This window comes from Pinus tabuliformis, chromosome 2_1 (genome assembly GCF_031772625.1).
Source record: "Pinus tabuliformis cultivar Carrire ecotype Pingquan chromosome 2_1, CPIR1, whole genome shotgun sequence".
In the NCBI taxonomy this organism is placed as follows: Eukaryota; Viridiplantae; Streptophyta; class Pinopsida; order Pinales; family Pinaceae; genus Pinus; species Pinus tabuliformis.
In genome coordinates this window covers 398080916-398096538 of record NC_142299.1, presented here as the reverse complement: position 1 = coordinate 398096538, position 15623 = coordinate 398080916, and the positions used below count along the sequence as shown (strand labels likewise).

Genomic DNA, 15623 nt, shown 5'->3' with positions numbered 1-15623 from the left:
CAATGGTATCTTGCAGAGGTGGTGTTTGTTCCGGATGTGTACTTGGAAAACATTATCGGGATAGTTTTGAAAAACGTGCCTCTTGGCATGCCTCATCCCCTTTACAACTTGTGCATAGTGATTTATGTGGTCCACTTCCAGTTGTTTCATTCTCTGGCTACAAGTATTTCTTAACTCTCATTGATGATTTCTCCAGACGCACTTGGGTATACTTCTTAAAACTCAAGAGTGAAGTATTTAACATGTTCATGGCCTTTAAGGCCTTTGTTGAAAAACAATCTGGACATCAAATTCTTAAGCTAAGATCTGATAATGGCGGAGAATATGTTAACAACAAATTCATCAACTTTTGCAATGAGAATGGAATTCAAATGCAACATATTGTTCCATATACTCCACAACAAAATGGTGTAGCTAAAATGAAGAATCGCACCTTAAAGGAAATGGCTAATTGTATGCTTCAATCTAAAGGACTTAGTCTTAATTTTTAGGCAGAAGCAATTAACTATGCAAATTACATAATAAATCGCACTCCTACTAAGGTTTTAAAGAATATCACTCCAGAAGAAGCATGGAGCTCAATTAAACCAGATGTAAGTCACTTTCGTGTTTTTGGAAGTGAAGCATGGGCCCATATTCCAGATGAGAAACATAAAGCTTTAGAACCTAAGAGTGAAAAATGTATTTTTGTTGAATATTCTGAAGATGTCAAAGGCTATAAACTTATTCCACTTAAGTCCAAAAATGTTATCATTAGAAGAGATGTAAATTTTGCTGAAAATATATCGGCCTACGAGCCTAGTTCGGCGGATGTGCCACCTCTCTCTATCTCTTCTACTTTTGAAAATATTTCTTCTTCAGATGATGAAAGCGAGGATGACAATCCTCCCCCACCTTCTCAGGATCCTCCTTCAGCTCCTCAGCTTCCAAAATGGGTCCGTGCTACTCGGGATGCAGCAGGCGCTCTTGCCGGTGATCCTACAAATCAGCAATGTACATGTTCTCAGTTCGATAGAGCCTCTTCTTTATTGGCTCAAGCTTCAGGGAATTATGATCCTGACACCTTTGCAGAAGCTTCAAGCCATCCAGATTGGGACGCAGCTATGAATGAAGAATATCGTTCATTATTGGCAAATGATACATGGGATCTCGTTCCTCTACCAAAGGGACGAAAACTTGTTAGATGCAAATGGGTTTACAGAACCAAGTATGGACCAGATGGAAAAGTTGATAAACATAAAGTTCATCTTGTTGCTAAGGGTTTTTCACAAGTAGAAGGCATTGACTATACTCAAAACCTTCTCCCCTGTTGCCAAAATGAACTCTATCCGCCTTGTTCTTTCCCTTGCTACCTCCTTCAAATGGGAAGTCCATCAGATGGATGTTAAATCTGCCTTCTTGCATGGGGACTTGCATGAAAAAATCTATATGGAACAACCTACTGGCTTTATACAAACAGACTCCAGCCTTGTATATCGGCTTAAGAAATCCCTTTATGGTCTCAAGCAAGCCCCTCGAGCTTGGTATGCCAAAATGGATAGCTTTATTTTAGAAATTGGCTTTTCTAGGTGTCATTCTGACAATATTGTCTACACCAAGAAAGTGGGCAAGTCCCTTATCATTCTTGTTCTTTATGTTGATGATCTTATCCTTACTGGTAGTGACCCCAACCTTATAAACCATGTGAAGTCCAGCGTTAAAAAGAAGTTTGAAATGACAGACTTAGCACACTTGCGTTATTTTCTTGGTCTTCAAGTCTTGCAATCCAAGGAAGGTATTTCCCTTTCCTTGTCCAAGTATGCCTGTGATCTTCTACACCATTTTCACATGGAAGACTATAAATCAGCCCCTTCTCCCTTTCAGTCTGGAGCCAAACTTTCAGTCACTTGTACTTCACCTGAAGTTGATGTGTTAGGGTCCCACCCTAACCCCCTTATTTATGTCATGGGATCACGTCATAGTCAAGAGTCAATAAAACCCATATTAATATTTGTAAGTGGTTAACTCGCAATTAATGACGGGACCACAGTTAGTTGCAAATGGGCGGTAGTATTAGATAGATGGTATTAATAAAACCCACGATATTGGCCCGTGGTATTGCATGTATGAGTCATATATAAAGGATAGAGACTCCCTGCGAGGAGCATCGTGTCTTGTTTTGTAATCGAGCTCTGCTCTATTGGAGGTTGCCCCCTCGAAGAGGCCTGTGAACATTTCTCTCTGAATAATAAAATCATTGCTATTCTGTGTTCTGGGTATATTTTCTTCGCATATTCTGTGTTCTCGGTACCTTTTCTTCGCTTGGGTATTGCTTTGCAGGTTAAGAGCATAACAAGTGGTATCAGAGCACTTTACAGGGCTCGGTGGGATCTCCAAATTTTAGCAAAAAAAAAATTTGGCTAGAGACGTGTTCCGGCGTCTTTAAACCACGGGATCTGTCGTTAAGCGCATAAACCTGCGGATTTGGGGAGGCATGCACGCAGGAAATACAAGAGGTGGTCACGTCTGTTGGACTCCCTTGTAACCCCTGTGGGTACCCCTTCGAGTAGTAGCGCATTAGACAGAACCGCGCACGGACTGTCTTCCACGTACCCTCTGGGTATATAGGAAGCCCCCTAGCTCCCTTGAAACCTCGCCATAGATAAACCTTCGGCCGTCTTGTGGCTACAGTACACCGAGAACAGCACTCGGAGAGATTACTCGCCCGTACGATAGGGTAGTCGGGTTGTACGGCTAAGGGTACGGTCGATCCTCCTTAGTTAGAGCCCTGAAACATTGGGCCGAGTACTACTGTCAGACCCTTATGTATATTGCGATCTGTAGCACCTGACACTCCCCAAGACCATAGTTCCCTTTCTATCGGGGGATCACACATCATCTATTCCAGATCAGCAGCAGCAGTTGTTCCACCATTCAGATCTCTCAGATCCACCAAATCGGAGTAGTTGTGAAGGGTTCCTGTACCTGGATATAATTTTCGCAGGACTTTTGGCGGCATTGACATTTTGAGGATTTGGCAACTGTAACGGAGTTTTCCAAAAAAAAAAAAAGTCTGAGATCTTCCGGGGCGCTTATTGGTGACCTAGCCCATCAGTATCAGGACGATGAGCTGAGCAAGGTGGTACCATTCAATTTCTTAGTAAAAATTTTTAGGCGGTCCCAATTTTTCATCCGGTTGGTGTATGGTAGAAACTCGCGCTCAAGCGATGGCCAATGAAAGGATCGACAAAATTGAAAACCATGTGCACTCCCTCCAAACTGCGGTGAACAAGATCGAACTTGAGCTTCAAGGAATGAGTAACCACATAGAACTTGAGCTTAAAGGAATAAGTAATCAGTTACAGGAGGCATTCCCAAAGGGCAAGAAGCCAGCCCACGAGGAGGTGTATAATGGCCATGAATACCATGAGGGTGAGTCTAGCCACTCTCCTCACGTTTGGCACTCCCATCCACCACCCAGTCAGCGACCTCCCAAGTTGGATATGCAGAAATTTGACGGTTCTCACACGTCCGCATGGCTAGCACAAATGGAGCAGTATTTCCAATTGAATCATATCACAGATGAGGGGACTAAGCTTATGGTGGGCACCATGTACTTGGACAATGAACGATGGCAATGGAAGGAATGGCATCAGCGTTGCAATGGACATTTTCAGAATTGGGCCCAATTTGCCAAAACTCTTCGCAGTCGCTTTGAACAGGAAGACTCTTTTTTGGGGCGTCTCACTAAGCTCCGACAGACGGGTACAGTGGAGGAATATATTACTGCTTTTGAAGCCTTAGCCTTCCGCACTAAGGGTCTCACAGATGAGTTCTACATGGAATGCTTTATCAGCGGTCTTAAAGAAGCCATCAAAGCTCAGGTTCTACTCCACCACCCTCCCACATGGACAGAGGCTTGCCAGGTAGCCCGTAAGGTGGAACGTGCATTAACAGCCCAATCCAGCCGCCCCAACTTCCCCGCTAAAGGTCGTCCCTCACAGGCTCCCAATATGACTCAGACACTTAAGATTCAAAAGGTGTCACCTGCGGAAATGGCCGAAAGAAGGAAGCAAGGACTATGTTACTACTGTGATGAAAAATATTCCCCAGGTCATAAGTGCAAAGAGCACAAGTTTTTTCAAATAGATGCCACTGACTACAGCTCCACCGAGGAAGATCCACCACTTGAGGAACCGGAGGCGATCGAAGAAGATAACCAACAGGAGATTGTATCTGATGAACCAATTATTTCGCTAAATGCATTGGCAGGAATTTCTTCCCCTCAAACTCTCAAAATCAGAGGTTTTCTTAAACATCGCCCAGTAGTAGTCCTGATTGATAGTGGAAGTACCCATAATTCATCCACCAAAAGATCGCTGAAGCAGCACATTGTTTCGTCCGGGCAGTTTCTAACTTCCAAGTCCAAATTGCAGATGGGGGCACAATGAAATGTGAAGGTCGCTGTGAAAATGTCAAAATTCAAATGGGGGATTATCAATTGAAAACCCACATGTTTGCAATACACATGGGGGGTTGCGACATTGTCCTCGGCGCGGAATGGCTCCGCACTCTTGGGCCAATCACAATGGATTTCCAGGAGTTATATATGAGTTTTAATCAGAACAACTCCACACATACCCTCCGTGGACTACAGGCGGGAGCCCCCTCTATCATCAGCTCGCATAGGATGGAAAAATTGTTAAAAAAGGGCCATCATGGAGTGGTAGCTCAATTTAATGCCATCCAGGTAGTAGACACCATGTCTCAGCCAATTCATCCTGAGATGCAACAGATTTTAAATAAACATCGGACGGTCTTTGACAAGCCTCATGAGCTTCCACCCTCGCGAGGGGAACATGATCATAGCATCACATTGGTTCCAGGGGCCCAACCCCCAAATGTGCGGCCATACAGATATCCGTTCACCCAAAAGAATGAAATAGAAAAAATCATCAAGGAATTGTTGGAAGCAGGTGTCATTCGTCCCAGCATTAGTCCTTATTCATCTCCAGTGGTCATGGTCCTCAAGAAAGATGGGGAGTGGCGGATGTGTCCAGACTTCAGGGCCCTCAATAAGTTAACAGTCAAAGATAAATTTCCCATCCCAGTGGTTGACGATTTGCTGGACGAACTCAATGGGGCTCAATTCTTCACTAAGTTGGATCTTCGCTCAGGCTACCACCAAATTCGCATGAAGGAAGTCGACATTCCCAAGACAGCTTTCAGAACTCATGAAGGCCAGTATGAGTTCCTGGTCATGCCATTTGATCTCTGTAATGCCCCCTTTACTTTTCAGAGCCTTATGAATCATCTCCTCAAACCATATCTCATAAAATTTGTCCTTGTCTTCTTTGATGACATCCTCATCTATAGTGGCACTTGGGCGGCACATCTTCAGCATGTAGATCTACTCTTGCAACTGCTCCGCACGCATAAATTATTTGTCAAGATGTCTAAGTGTTTGTTTGGCATGGAAGAAGTTGAGTATTTGGGCCACATTGTGGGGCGTGAAGGTGTCAAGGTGGACCCAAAAAAGATCCAGGCAATGCAAGAATGGCCTCAACCTAAGACCTTGAAAAGCTTGAGAGGATTTTTGGGTCTCACAGGCTATTATCGTAAATTTGTCCGCAACTATGGCCGCATAGCGAAGCCCCTAACGCAACTCCTAAAGAAAAATTCCTTCTTCTGGAATGAAGAAGCACAACAGGCATTTACAGCTCTCAAAACCGCCATGTGTTCCACTCCTGTCTTAGCACTACCGGACTTCACCAAATCATTTGTCATTGAATCTGATGCTTCGGGAACAGGTATTGGAGCGGTCTTAATGCAGGAAGGGCATCGTGTCTTATTTTGTAATCGAGCTCTGCTCTATTGGAGGTTTCCCCCTCGAAGAGGCCTGTGAACATTTCTCTCCGAATAATAAAATCATTGCTATTCTGTGTTCTAGGTATATTTTCTTCGCATATTCTGTGTTCTCGGTATCTTTTCTTCGCTTGGGTATTGCTTTGCAGGTTAAGAGCATAACATGATGTTACCTTATACTGTCAACTTGTAGGAAAACTTTTGTATCTAACCCATACTCGTCCTGACCTTTCCTTTGATTTTGGCCTTATTGCTCAGTTTATGCAAAACCTACATGAAAGTCATTGGAAAGCAGCTAAAAGAATACTTCGTTATGTTCGAGGTACAGTTCAGTTTGGGATTCATTATAGTGTCGAAGCGTCTCCTCTATTGGTTGGTTTCACTGATTCCGATTGGGCTGGTGACCCTGATGATCGGAAGTCCACTGCAGGTTATGTGTTCACTCTTGGTTCAGGACCTATTACATGGGCTTGCAAGAAACAAAGTGCCATTTCTCTTTCTTCAGCAGAAGCAAAGTATTGCGGTGCCGTAGAAGCTAGTAAGGAAGCCATGTGGCTTCATCAGATCCTATCAGAGTTTGGCTTTCAGCAACAGCATCTGACTACACTTTGGTGTGATAATCAAAGTGCCATTCAACTATACAAAGATCCAGTGCAACATCAGCGCAGCAAACACATTGAACTGCACATGCACTTCATCAGAAGGCTCATTCATGACCATGTTCTTGAAGTGCAATATTGTTCAACAGATGATCAAGTTGCAAACATCTTTACAAAGGCTCTCACAGAAGCGAAGTTTACTAAACTTCGATTTATGGTTGGAGTTCAGGAAGTTGTCCCTAAGGGGGGATAGGCTCTAATGCCTCCTTATTTCTCCTATTGTGTCATATTTGTACATCCTTTAATCCTATCCCAAGTTGTTCTTAAGGGGGTATGTTAGGATATCCAGACACATAGGAAATAGTTAAGTATAACTTGGTCTACTGTAGAGTTAGGTAAAGTGTGTTTCTTTACTATGTACTTTTGTAACTTACAATCTAACGGTCACTATATGTAGTGATCCGACGGTTCATTCTCTCCTCGGTATTACCGACACTTGATCTGTGGCTTAACGCCCAATTGGTCCATGATCTCTATTTAAAGAGCATGGAGGGTCATTTGTAGGGTAACCGTTCATGAGAGAAGCTTATGTAAATTTTCATTCTTTTATTAATAAATTGTCTGAAGTGGTCGCGTTAGGTCAGGGCGTGCACTGTTTCCCTCTTTGAGGGTTTTAACCACGTCAACAATACTGGTGTATTTATCTGTGATTTGTTTGTGAGCGGTGTCCTTTGGTGTTCTGTCTGAGGAAGTTACCCTGTAAATTCCTACAGTAGCATCGAATGTGCTCTAACCACTAAAATTGGTGGAAAGGCTAAAGCACATGAGATCTCCAAGAGCCTGAAATGGTTTGGGCTGAATCTAACCAGTTTGAGAGATATTAAAAGAATTAATATTTTTAATGGAGCTCCCAAGTCTAAACTTAGGAAAAATAAAATATTAATATGAATTAATATAAAACTGGGTTAGAATGGTCCAAAAGTCATGGATCAAGCCAAATCTAATCTTAGCCGTTGATTAGAGATTTAATCTCGGTCGTTGATGGACCAATGAGAAAATTATAAGAGGAGGATTGAGGATCAGTTGGAGAACACACCAAGAAAGATCAAGAACTCGATTTTCTGGGGCAGGGTTTGCTGAGGAAATTGAGTGAGTGATCTGAGATGCGGCTGAGGGGCAATGAATACATAGCAGAGAGGCAGAGTTACTACCAGGAGAATCAGCGCAGAGCCAAGGGAGGGACATAGAGCCAGCTAGAGGCCACGCAAAGGCAGCCAGGTCCCAGGAGCTACGTAGAGCCACAGAGGGCCAGCGTGTGAGACGCAGAGGGTCCAGGGGCTGACGCAGAGGCTCCAGAAGCTAACGCAGAGCCCAGAGAGGCTAACGCTGGGCCAGAGAGGCTGACGCAGGGCCTAGAGGCAGTCCTGGGAGCATTTCGTTTGACAGACTAAGATCTGGAGAGCCGGATAGGGTGACGCAGTCCCTACCAGAGTGATGAAGAGCAGCAAAAGCTACATTGTTGCTGTGGGATCGTTCATCCAGTGATTTAGCTGGAATATTTGTCTCCGACTGAGAGGTACTACTGCCGAGGGCGTTCTCTGTTGGGCTAAGTCACATGACACGAGGACACGAGACACGGAGGACACCTAAATACAAGTATTCAATACGAAACGCAGCGACCTGGAAACAGGACACGGGGGACACGTTTTATATATTTTTAATATATATATATATATATATATATATATACTGAAATATAGTTTTTTATCCATATTAAATTGCCGGTTGCAGCTTATCTAATCAAATTAAAATATAATTACTTCTCAAAGTTCATAGTTCACTTTAAAAAAAAAATAGAATCAAAATTTACTATTTAGAAATTAAAATGTGATATGCTTGGTCTTGATTCTTGAATATTCAATGTTCATTGTTCATGTACAACTTACAAGAACATAAGAAAATAACTAAAGTCTAATTCTATTGATTTCCTCTGCCCCTCTTGCGAGAAAATGCCACAGCTTTCCCTTTCCCTCTAGATGTAGACGCTGGTGCTGGTGGAGTTGGCAGTGGAGTTTGCTATGCTCTAGAAGCTGAAGAACTAGAAGTAGGAGCTATAGGAGGTAGACCACGTCCTCTACTGGTGGCAGGGGTAGCCCGGGCATGTGGTTTCACCTGAAAACATTACAATCTCCCAATCCTGAAATCCTGAAAAACTGATAAGTCTGCTGCATTTTGAATGAAATCTAAAATTCTACTTTTTCCATATGAAATCCAATGAGGTCGGAACCACTCTCAAACATCTTGAGTCATTTCATGGTAATGTTAAAAATTTAAGTAAAAGGATGAAAATGAAGATTAAGGAGAATGTCACTTTTACTTTAAGAATTTAACATTACCATGAATAGCATATCAATACTAGGGCCTAGACTTGATCATTAAGCTGCCCCACTCAAAAATTATTTGTTTCTTTCAAAAAAATTGCAGCTTATGCAGGCAACGTTTTCTATCAACGGAATACGCGTTTTCCAGATGCAGGACACGACGAAAACTGGCGAATACGTTTTACATTTTACAGGACACGATGAAAAACGTTTTCGACACGTTTTAGGGCCGTTTTCGTGTCCGGCACGTAAAATACGGGACACGGGACCTTGGAGGACGTGTCTTGTGACTTAGCTGTTGGGTGAGCCATTTTTGGCACCCAAGTTGTATTCTGAAACTGCATAATAATAAAACCCTCTGAATCGTTGCACCGGTTTTCTTGCATTAGGTTTTCCGGGGACATTAGTCCAAAAACAACGGCGTCACTTGTGTGCTTGTTTACTTTCAATTCATGATCTGTATGTGTTGATACTGTACTTGTATTTATTTTCAGTGTTTACATGGTAAATAACTTGTTAAGTAATTGAACAACTAGGAAGAAATAAACAATGTTCCACCAAGACTCCGGTGCGGGGAGACGCGGGTGCGGGGAGACGCACAGGGGGGACGTGTGGGAGTACCCTCAAATTTTAGGGAAATTTCGGGGGTGCGGGGAGTCGTCGAGGTATATATATATATATATATATATATATATATATATATATATAAAATTCAAGTTGATATTCATTGTTCATTGTTCAATAATGAAAGCATAAAAATATTAAATAGACAATTGAAATTTGAGTCATTGATCCATCCTCATCATTCATTTTAATACATACATCATTCATATGACATACTCAAGTGACAAGTCTCATTATTGAATTAATTATTATTCATACATACCATGAGATTCGAAAAACAAAAATAAAAATCAATAATAAAATATTCAAATACATTGATCGATAACTCATTCAAATCAGCATTGCATGGAAATGGAAATGACTTTGGGTTGAAATGAAGTGAGCTTTTAACTTTAAGTTTTGCCTTTCATGTCTTTTAGGTTTAGGCTTTTAAGTTTTAGTTATTTAGTTTTAATTTTAATTTTTTTTTTAGACTTTTAAGTTTTAGTTATTTAGTTTTAATTTTAGTTAAAAAAAAATTAATGGTTTTGATTTTTGAATTTTGAATTTTGAATTTTTTTATTTTTAAGTCTTATTAGACAAATTTAAAGGGGGACGCCCAGGGGCACCCTTTTTGGGGAGTCTAGACTCCCACACTGAAGGGGGACGCCCAGAAGCACCCTTTTTGGGGAGTCTAGACTCCCACACTAAAGGGGGACGCCCAGAAGCACCCTTTTTGGGGAGTCGTGGGGAGTCGAGACTCCCACACTGGGGAAACGCACCCCCTTGCGTCTCCCCAAGACTCCCCAAAAAGGGTGCGTGGGGAAACGCACCCCCAAGAGACTCCCCGTCCCGGATGCGTGGGATGCGAGGGGTGCGCGCACCCAACCCTGGGGGACGCGTCCCCGTGGAACACTGGAAATAAATCAGATAGTATAGGAAGAATTTCCAACGGGTTAAACTTAGAAATTAAACATGGTATCAGAGCATGGTTGCAGATCACAAGATCACTGAAGGCATCAGTCGAGCAGAGCAGCAGCAGTAGAAATAGTTGTCCCGAGTGACAGAAGTTGTTCCTAGCAGAAAGCAGTAAGGAAGGGGTGATGCAGAGAGCCTGCATCATCATTCGAGCCAAGAGGAGGATCAACACTGAGGCAGAGAGGAGCAAACCTAACCTACGCAGTGCCTGGTCATCTTTCTCAGTTAGGAAGGATCGACGTTGTGGCCAGAAGGTGCATATTTTGCTGGTGCCGGGATTGCGCAGAGCCTAGAGGCTCAGACCTTCATATTGTTGAGGCATAGGAGGCTGTGGGTGAGTTGCAAAGCGAAGTTGGTGGGGCGTTGTGGTCAGAACAGTACCTAACAGGGCAAGACCAAGGTGGAGGCAGTTGCTGCCGAGGATTTCTAGCCAAGAAATCCGGATCAGTGGTGCAGTTGCATAAACGATCGGAGTGGGGCATCTCGACATTGGCAGAGGGGTTTCCAGAAGGGAAATCGAGGCTCAGAGGGAGTCAAACCGAGAACTTCCAGACGGGAAGTTGAGAGACTCAACAAGAGTCGATCAGAGGACTTCCAGGAGGGAAGTAGAGAGACTCGAAAGAGTCAAAAGAGGAGCAGCGAAATGGCAGTGAATGGGTTGAGAGATCAAGATAGACTAGACGGAGCTTCCAACTTCGTAGTCTGGAAGGCCGGGATCTTGTCCATTCTAGATAGGCATCACATCAAGCACTTCACCTTGAAAACAATAGCGATCCCAGCTAACCCGGCTAAAAATGAGAAGTACGAAGAGGCAATGGCCAGGGCTAAGTGCATCATCCTTCAAGGATCATGTGTACCACATATTGCCGAGAAGGGTACGGCAAATGAGATGTGGGATGCCCTGAAAAATTTGTATCAGCATACTTCCGTGCAGAGGAAGATGCTTCTAGAAAATCAGCTGCAGTCATACCAGATGCAGAGGGGAGAGCAGATAGATATCTTCCTCAGGCGATTGACAGAGATCCGGGACCAGCTGACTTCCATAGGGGCCACGCCGGATGAGGAGATGTTGGTGAGGACCGCACTGAACGCAATCTCAGAGGACTGGGAGGTATTTGTCCAGAGCTTACTGGGCAGGTCGAACCTTCCAGATTGGGAGGAACTGTGGGTGGCTCTTCGTCAAGAAGAGATCAGACGACTAACCAAGGCAGGGAGTAGCGGTAAGGGGGTCAGAATCAAGAAAGAGGAAGAGGAGAATGCTACTCTAGCATCTGTAGGAAAGCAAGAGAAACAAAAGAAGAAGGACCTCTCCTAGGTCAAGTGCTTCCACTGTGGGGAACTGGGTCACTATGCGAACCAGTGTCCAAGGAAGAAGAGCAAGGGAGAGGCTTCTGAGACCAAGGCAATCCCAGCAAGGGCGAAGAAAGAAGTGGAGACAAATGACGACTATGCCATGAGTGCTCATTCACCACTTGAGAGGAAGTGGGGAGATATCGAGCTGTAGTCAGACGAACTACAGACAGTGAGGGGCAGGATCCTCGAGGTACCCAACCTCTTGGATTATACCTGGCTATGGGAGCCCCGAATAGGAGTGGCAGGACTAGCGGATCTCGGTAGAGACGGATGCGGATGGAGCAACAGAAAGTGCTATAGTGCAGGAATCCCGGGACAGCGTGAGGCAGCAGTGCGAGATACATGGAATTGTTGCAGCAGCTCAGAGGTCTATAGAGGGAGCACTTGTCAGCGACAGAGGGAGCTTCAGCATCGGGAGTGTTTCTAGCTTGATAGAGATGTCAAAGTTGGGAGAATCGGTTACTTACTTCTCAGTAACTGAGTTGCAGTGCAGCAGTTAGCAGTGGCAATGCTATGGGCAGCATGATGAGATGGGATGCAGTGCAGATGCAGCAGTGGCAGTGGCAGGGCCATGGGCAGCAGCACAGATGCAGAGGGAGTTGTCGTACAGATGCAGCAGTGGCAATGGCAGGGCCATGGGCAGTAGTACAAGATGCAGCAGTGCAGAGGATGTTGGGCGGGGAGGCCTAGCATCAGCACAGGGACCGATGCTGGATGATCAGGGTGATACTCAGTGAGGAGTATTACTAGAGCACAGTCCTCACTAAGAGGGAGTGTTGATTTGGGGTAGCATCAGATGTGCTCTAGCCACGAAAATTGGTTGAGAGGCTAAAGCACATGAGATCTCTAAGACACAGAAATGGTTTGGGCAGAATCTAACCAATTTGGGAGATATTAAAATAATTAATATTTTTAATGTAGCTCCTATGTCTAAACTTAGGAAAAATAAAATATTAATATGAATAATATAAAATTGGGTTAGAATGGTCGAAAAGTTATGGATCAAGCCAAATCTAATCTTAGTCGTTGATTAGGGATTTAATCTCAATCGTTGATGGACCAACGAGAAAAGTATAAGAGGAGGCTTGAGGGTCAGTTGGAGAACACACCAAGAGAGATCAAGAACTCGATTTTCTGGGGCAGGGTTCGCTAAGGAAATTGAGTGAGTGATCTGAGTTGCAGCTGAGGGGCAGTGAATACATAGCAGAGAGGTAGAGTTAGTACCAGGAGGATCAGCACGGAGCCGGGAGAGGGACACAAAGCTAGCTATAGGCCACGCAGGGGCAACCAGGAGCTGCGCAGAGCGAGAGAGGGCCAATGTGTGAGACGCAGAGGGTCCAAGGGCTGACACAGAGGCTCCAAAAGCTGAAGCTGAGCCTAGAGAGGCTAACACTGGGCCAAAGAGGAAACGCTGGGAGCAATTCGTGGGACACACTAAGAGCTGGAGAGCTGGATAGGGTGACGCAGTCCCTATCAGAGTGACGAAGAGCAGCAGAAGTTGCATTGTTGCTGTGGGATCGTTCATCCTGTGATTTAGCCGGAATATCTGTCTCCGACTGAGAGGTACTACTGCAAAGGGCATTCTCTATTGGGTGAGCCATTTCTGGCACCCAAGTTGTATTCTAAAACTGCATAATAATAAAACCCTCCCTCTGAATAGCTACACTGGTTTTCCCGCATTGGGTTCTTCCGAGGACATTAGTCCAAAAGCAACAATGTCACTTGTGTGCTAGTTTACTTTCAGTTGATGATCTGTATGTGTTGATACTGTACTTGTATTTATTCTTAGTATTTACATGGTAAATAACTTGTTAAGTAATTGAACAAGTAGGAAGAAATAAATCAAATAGTACAGGAAGAATTTCTAACGATTAAACTTAGAAATTCCAACAGAAAGGAAATATCTTGCGCTGGATTAAATATTGGAAAGGTGGAATAAATAACATCGGCACCCTTGCTGGTCTAATTCCTACATTTTTCATTTACCAATGTCAAATGAAGCTATCATTACGACTAGATGGGGGGGAATCCCATGTTGAAAAATGTGTAACTAGGTTCGGTCTTCATAAGTGTGAAATGTATTCCTGTAAATATAAAATGAAAAGAAGTTATTATTATTATTGGAGCATGGGTTTCATGCTCAAGTTCTTTTATTTTATAGGTCAAGCACCCATTGAGTGCTTCTAGGGTTTGTCCTAGGTATAAATAATAAGAGTCATTGTCATATATTGAAGACCCTATGGGCACATTGTAAATTGTAAAGAAAAAATTATTTTGTCTTTTAAGTGTCAAAATACCTTCAAGATCAAGTCGGCCTAATGAGTTGTCAAGTCGGCCTACATGAAGAGTCACGTCCACCCTTGAAGAAGCCTATATATAAAGGAAGTCGTCCTCCACTTGGATCACTCACTCACTCATCTCTTATGCAAAGAAGTAGAAGAAGAAGAAGTCAAAGAAGGAAGTGTGAAGAAGAGGAATTCAAAGAAGTCAAAGCGTTTTTGGGCCTTATCTATCTCTCTTTAAGATCAAAGTTAGGGTTTCTACGTTGGGATCTCCTGTTGTTCGATTTTGGAAGTAGAAGAGAAGGGAAGGCAAGCGAAGGTCTCTTGGGGCATCTTAGTAGCCCTAAGACTCAAGACAAGGCAAGTGAAGTCAAGAGGAAGGCTATTAGAGGTAGATCGAAGTCTCCTAGAGAAGCAGCAGCAGTTGCTAGGGAGCAAAATTTCGGATCTACGGGAGGTCGAAGATATTACAACAGGAGGCCGTGGTAGACTTGATCTTGGAAGGTGTTTGTCTGAGTCTCTAGGTCATGGTATTTGTCAATTGAAAGATCTAAGCAAAGAAGAGATTTATAGGTTTTCCCCTCAAGAGAAGGGGTTTTGGCCCTAGCGTGCAGCCTATATACCGTGTCACTATTCTTACTGTTTTGGTAGCTGTTTGATGTATCGCACATTGGAATAATAATGAACAAAGCTAATAAGTAAAAGATAACACAAACTGTTATCAAGTTAAGAGAATTAACATATTCATTGCCCTATTGAATTCTCAACATCCCAACCTTCTCAATTATATTTTCCATAACATGTCTAAGAATGAGGATAAAATAAGATCCATACCTTCCTGCCGCCATTCAGTTGTCGTCTAATGAGTTGTGCCAAGGTTATCTGCAAATATCAAATCATTTAAAACTAAGTGAAGGGATGACAAGGTTAAAGCATTCATGTACAAATGAAGCCAAGCCAGACCTTCATCGGAGCTGTCCATCCCTGGGTTGCTACTCCATATTGACTTGAACTCGGATGACAAACAGAAGAAGAGGAAGTTGTTTCTCCAATTGCTTGAGAATCATTACTTGTGCTTGAAGAACCTCTCCTTTTTCGTGATCTTCTGTGGTGCTCATTAGGGGGCTTCAGATATGTCCATGCAACAGCAATAGCAAGAGCAGACCCTGCAATGGCTCCAATCAAACTAGCATTCTGCAGGTTACAGAACAATGTCCATAGCAGATATTAGATAATGCACACACAATATTGCCAAAATCACTTAATCCTTAGGTCAATGTTGCAGAAGCAAATCACAAAAAAACTTTCAGAGATCCATAAGTTCATAACTGCCATGTACCATGCACATTAAGGAACTAATAATAAAAACAGGTTTGGATGTATCAAAACATATATCATTAAGAGAAATATCTCTCAATACAACATGCCATATTACTCATGAAGTATAAAGCTTTAAGTAAAATCCAGAAGAAAAGAGCATTCACGTTGCCACATTAATTAATTAATTCCCACACTGAGGAAAAACACTGTCCTAAATCCACTCAATCCAAAAATTAAATTGGGTATCATCGTTTAATACACTT

General features: G+C 43.1%; 1 protein-coding gene across 3 annotated transcripts in view; it reads right to left on the bottom strand.

Moving 5' to 3' along the window:
- LOC149200527 (ubiquitin-conjugating enzyme E2 enzyme activator PEX22-like) overlaps nt 1-15623 on the bottom strand; it is a 248526-nt gene that overhangs the window by 139862 nt on the left and 93041 nt on the right. For all 3 annotated transcript variants that reach the window (XM_089402762.1, XM_089402761.1, XM_089402760.1), the window contains exons 2-3: nt 15004-15234; nt 14875-14922 (exon numbers count right to left, since the gene is read on the bottom strand). In XM_089402762.1, the coding sequence (XP_089258888.1) occupies nt 14875-14922; nt 15004-15234 (279 nt within the window). The remainder of the gene's footprint in view (nt 1-14874; nt 14923-15003; nt 15235-15623) is intronic.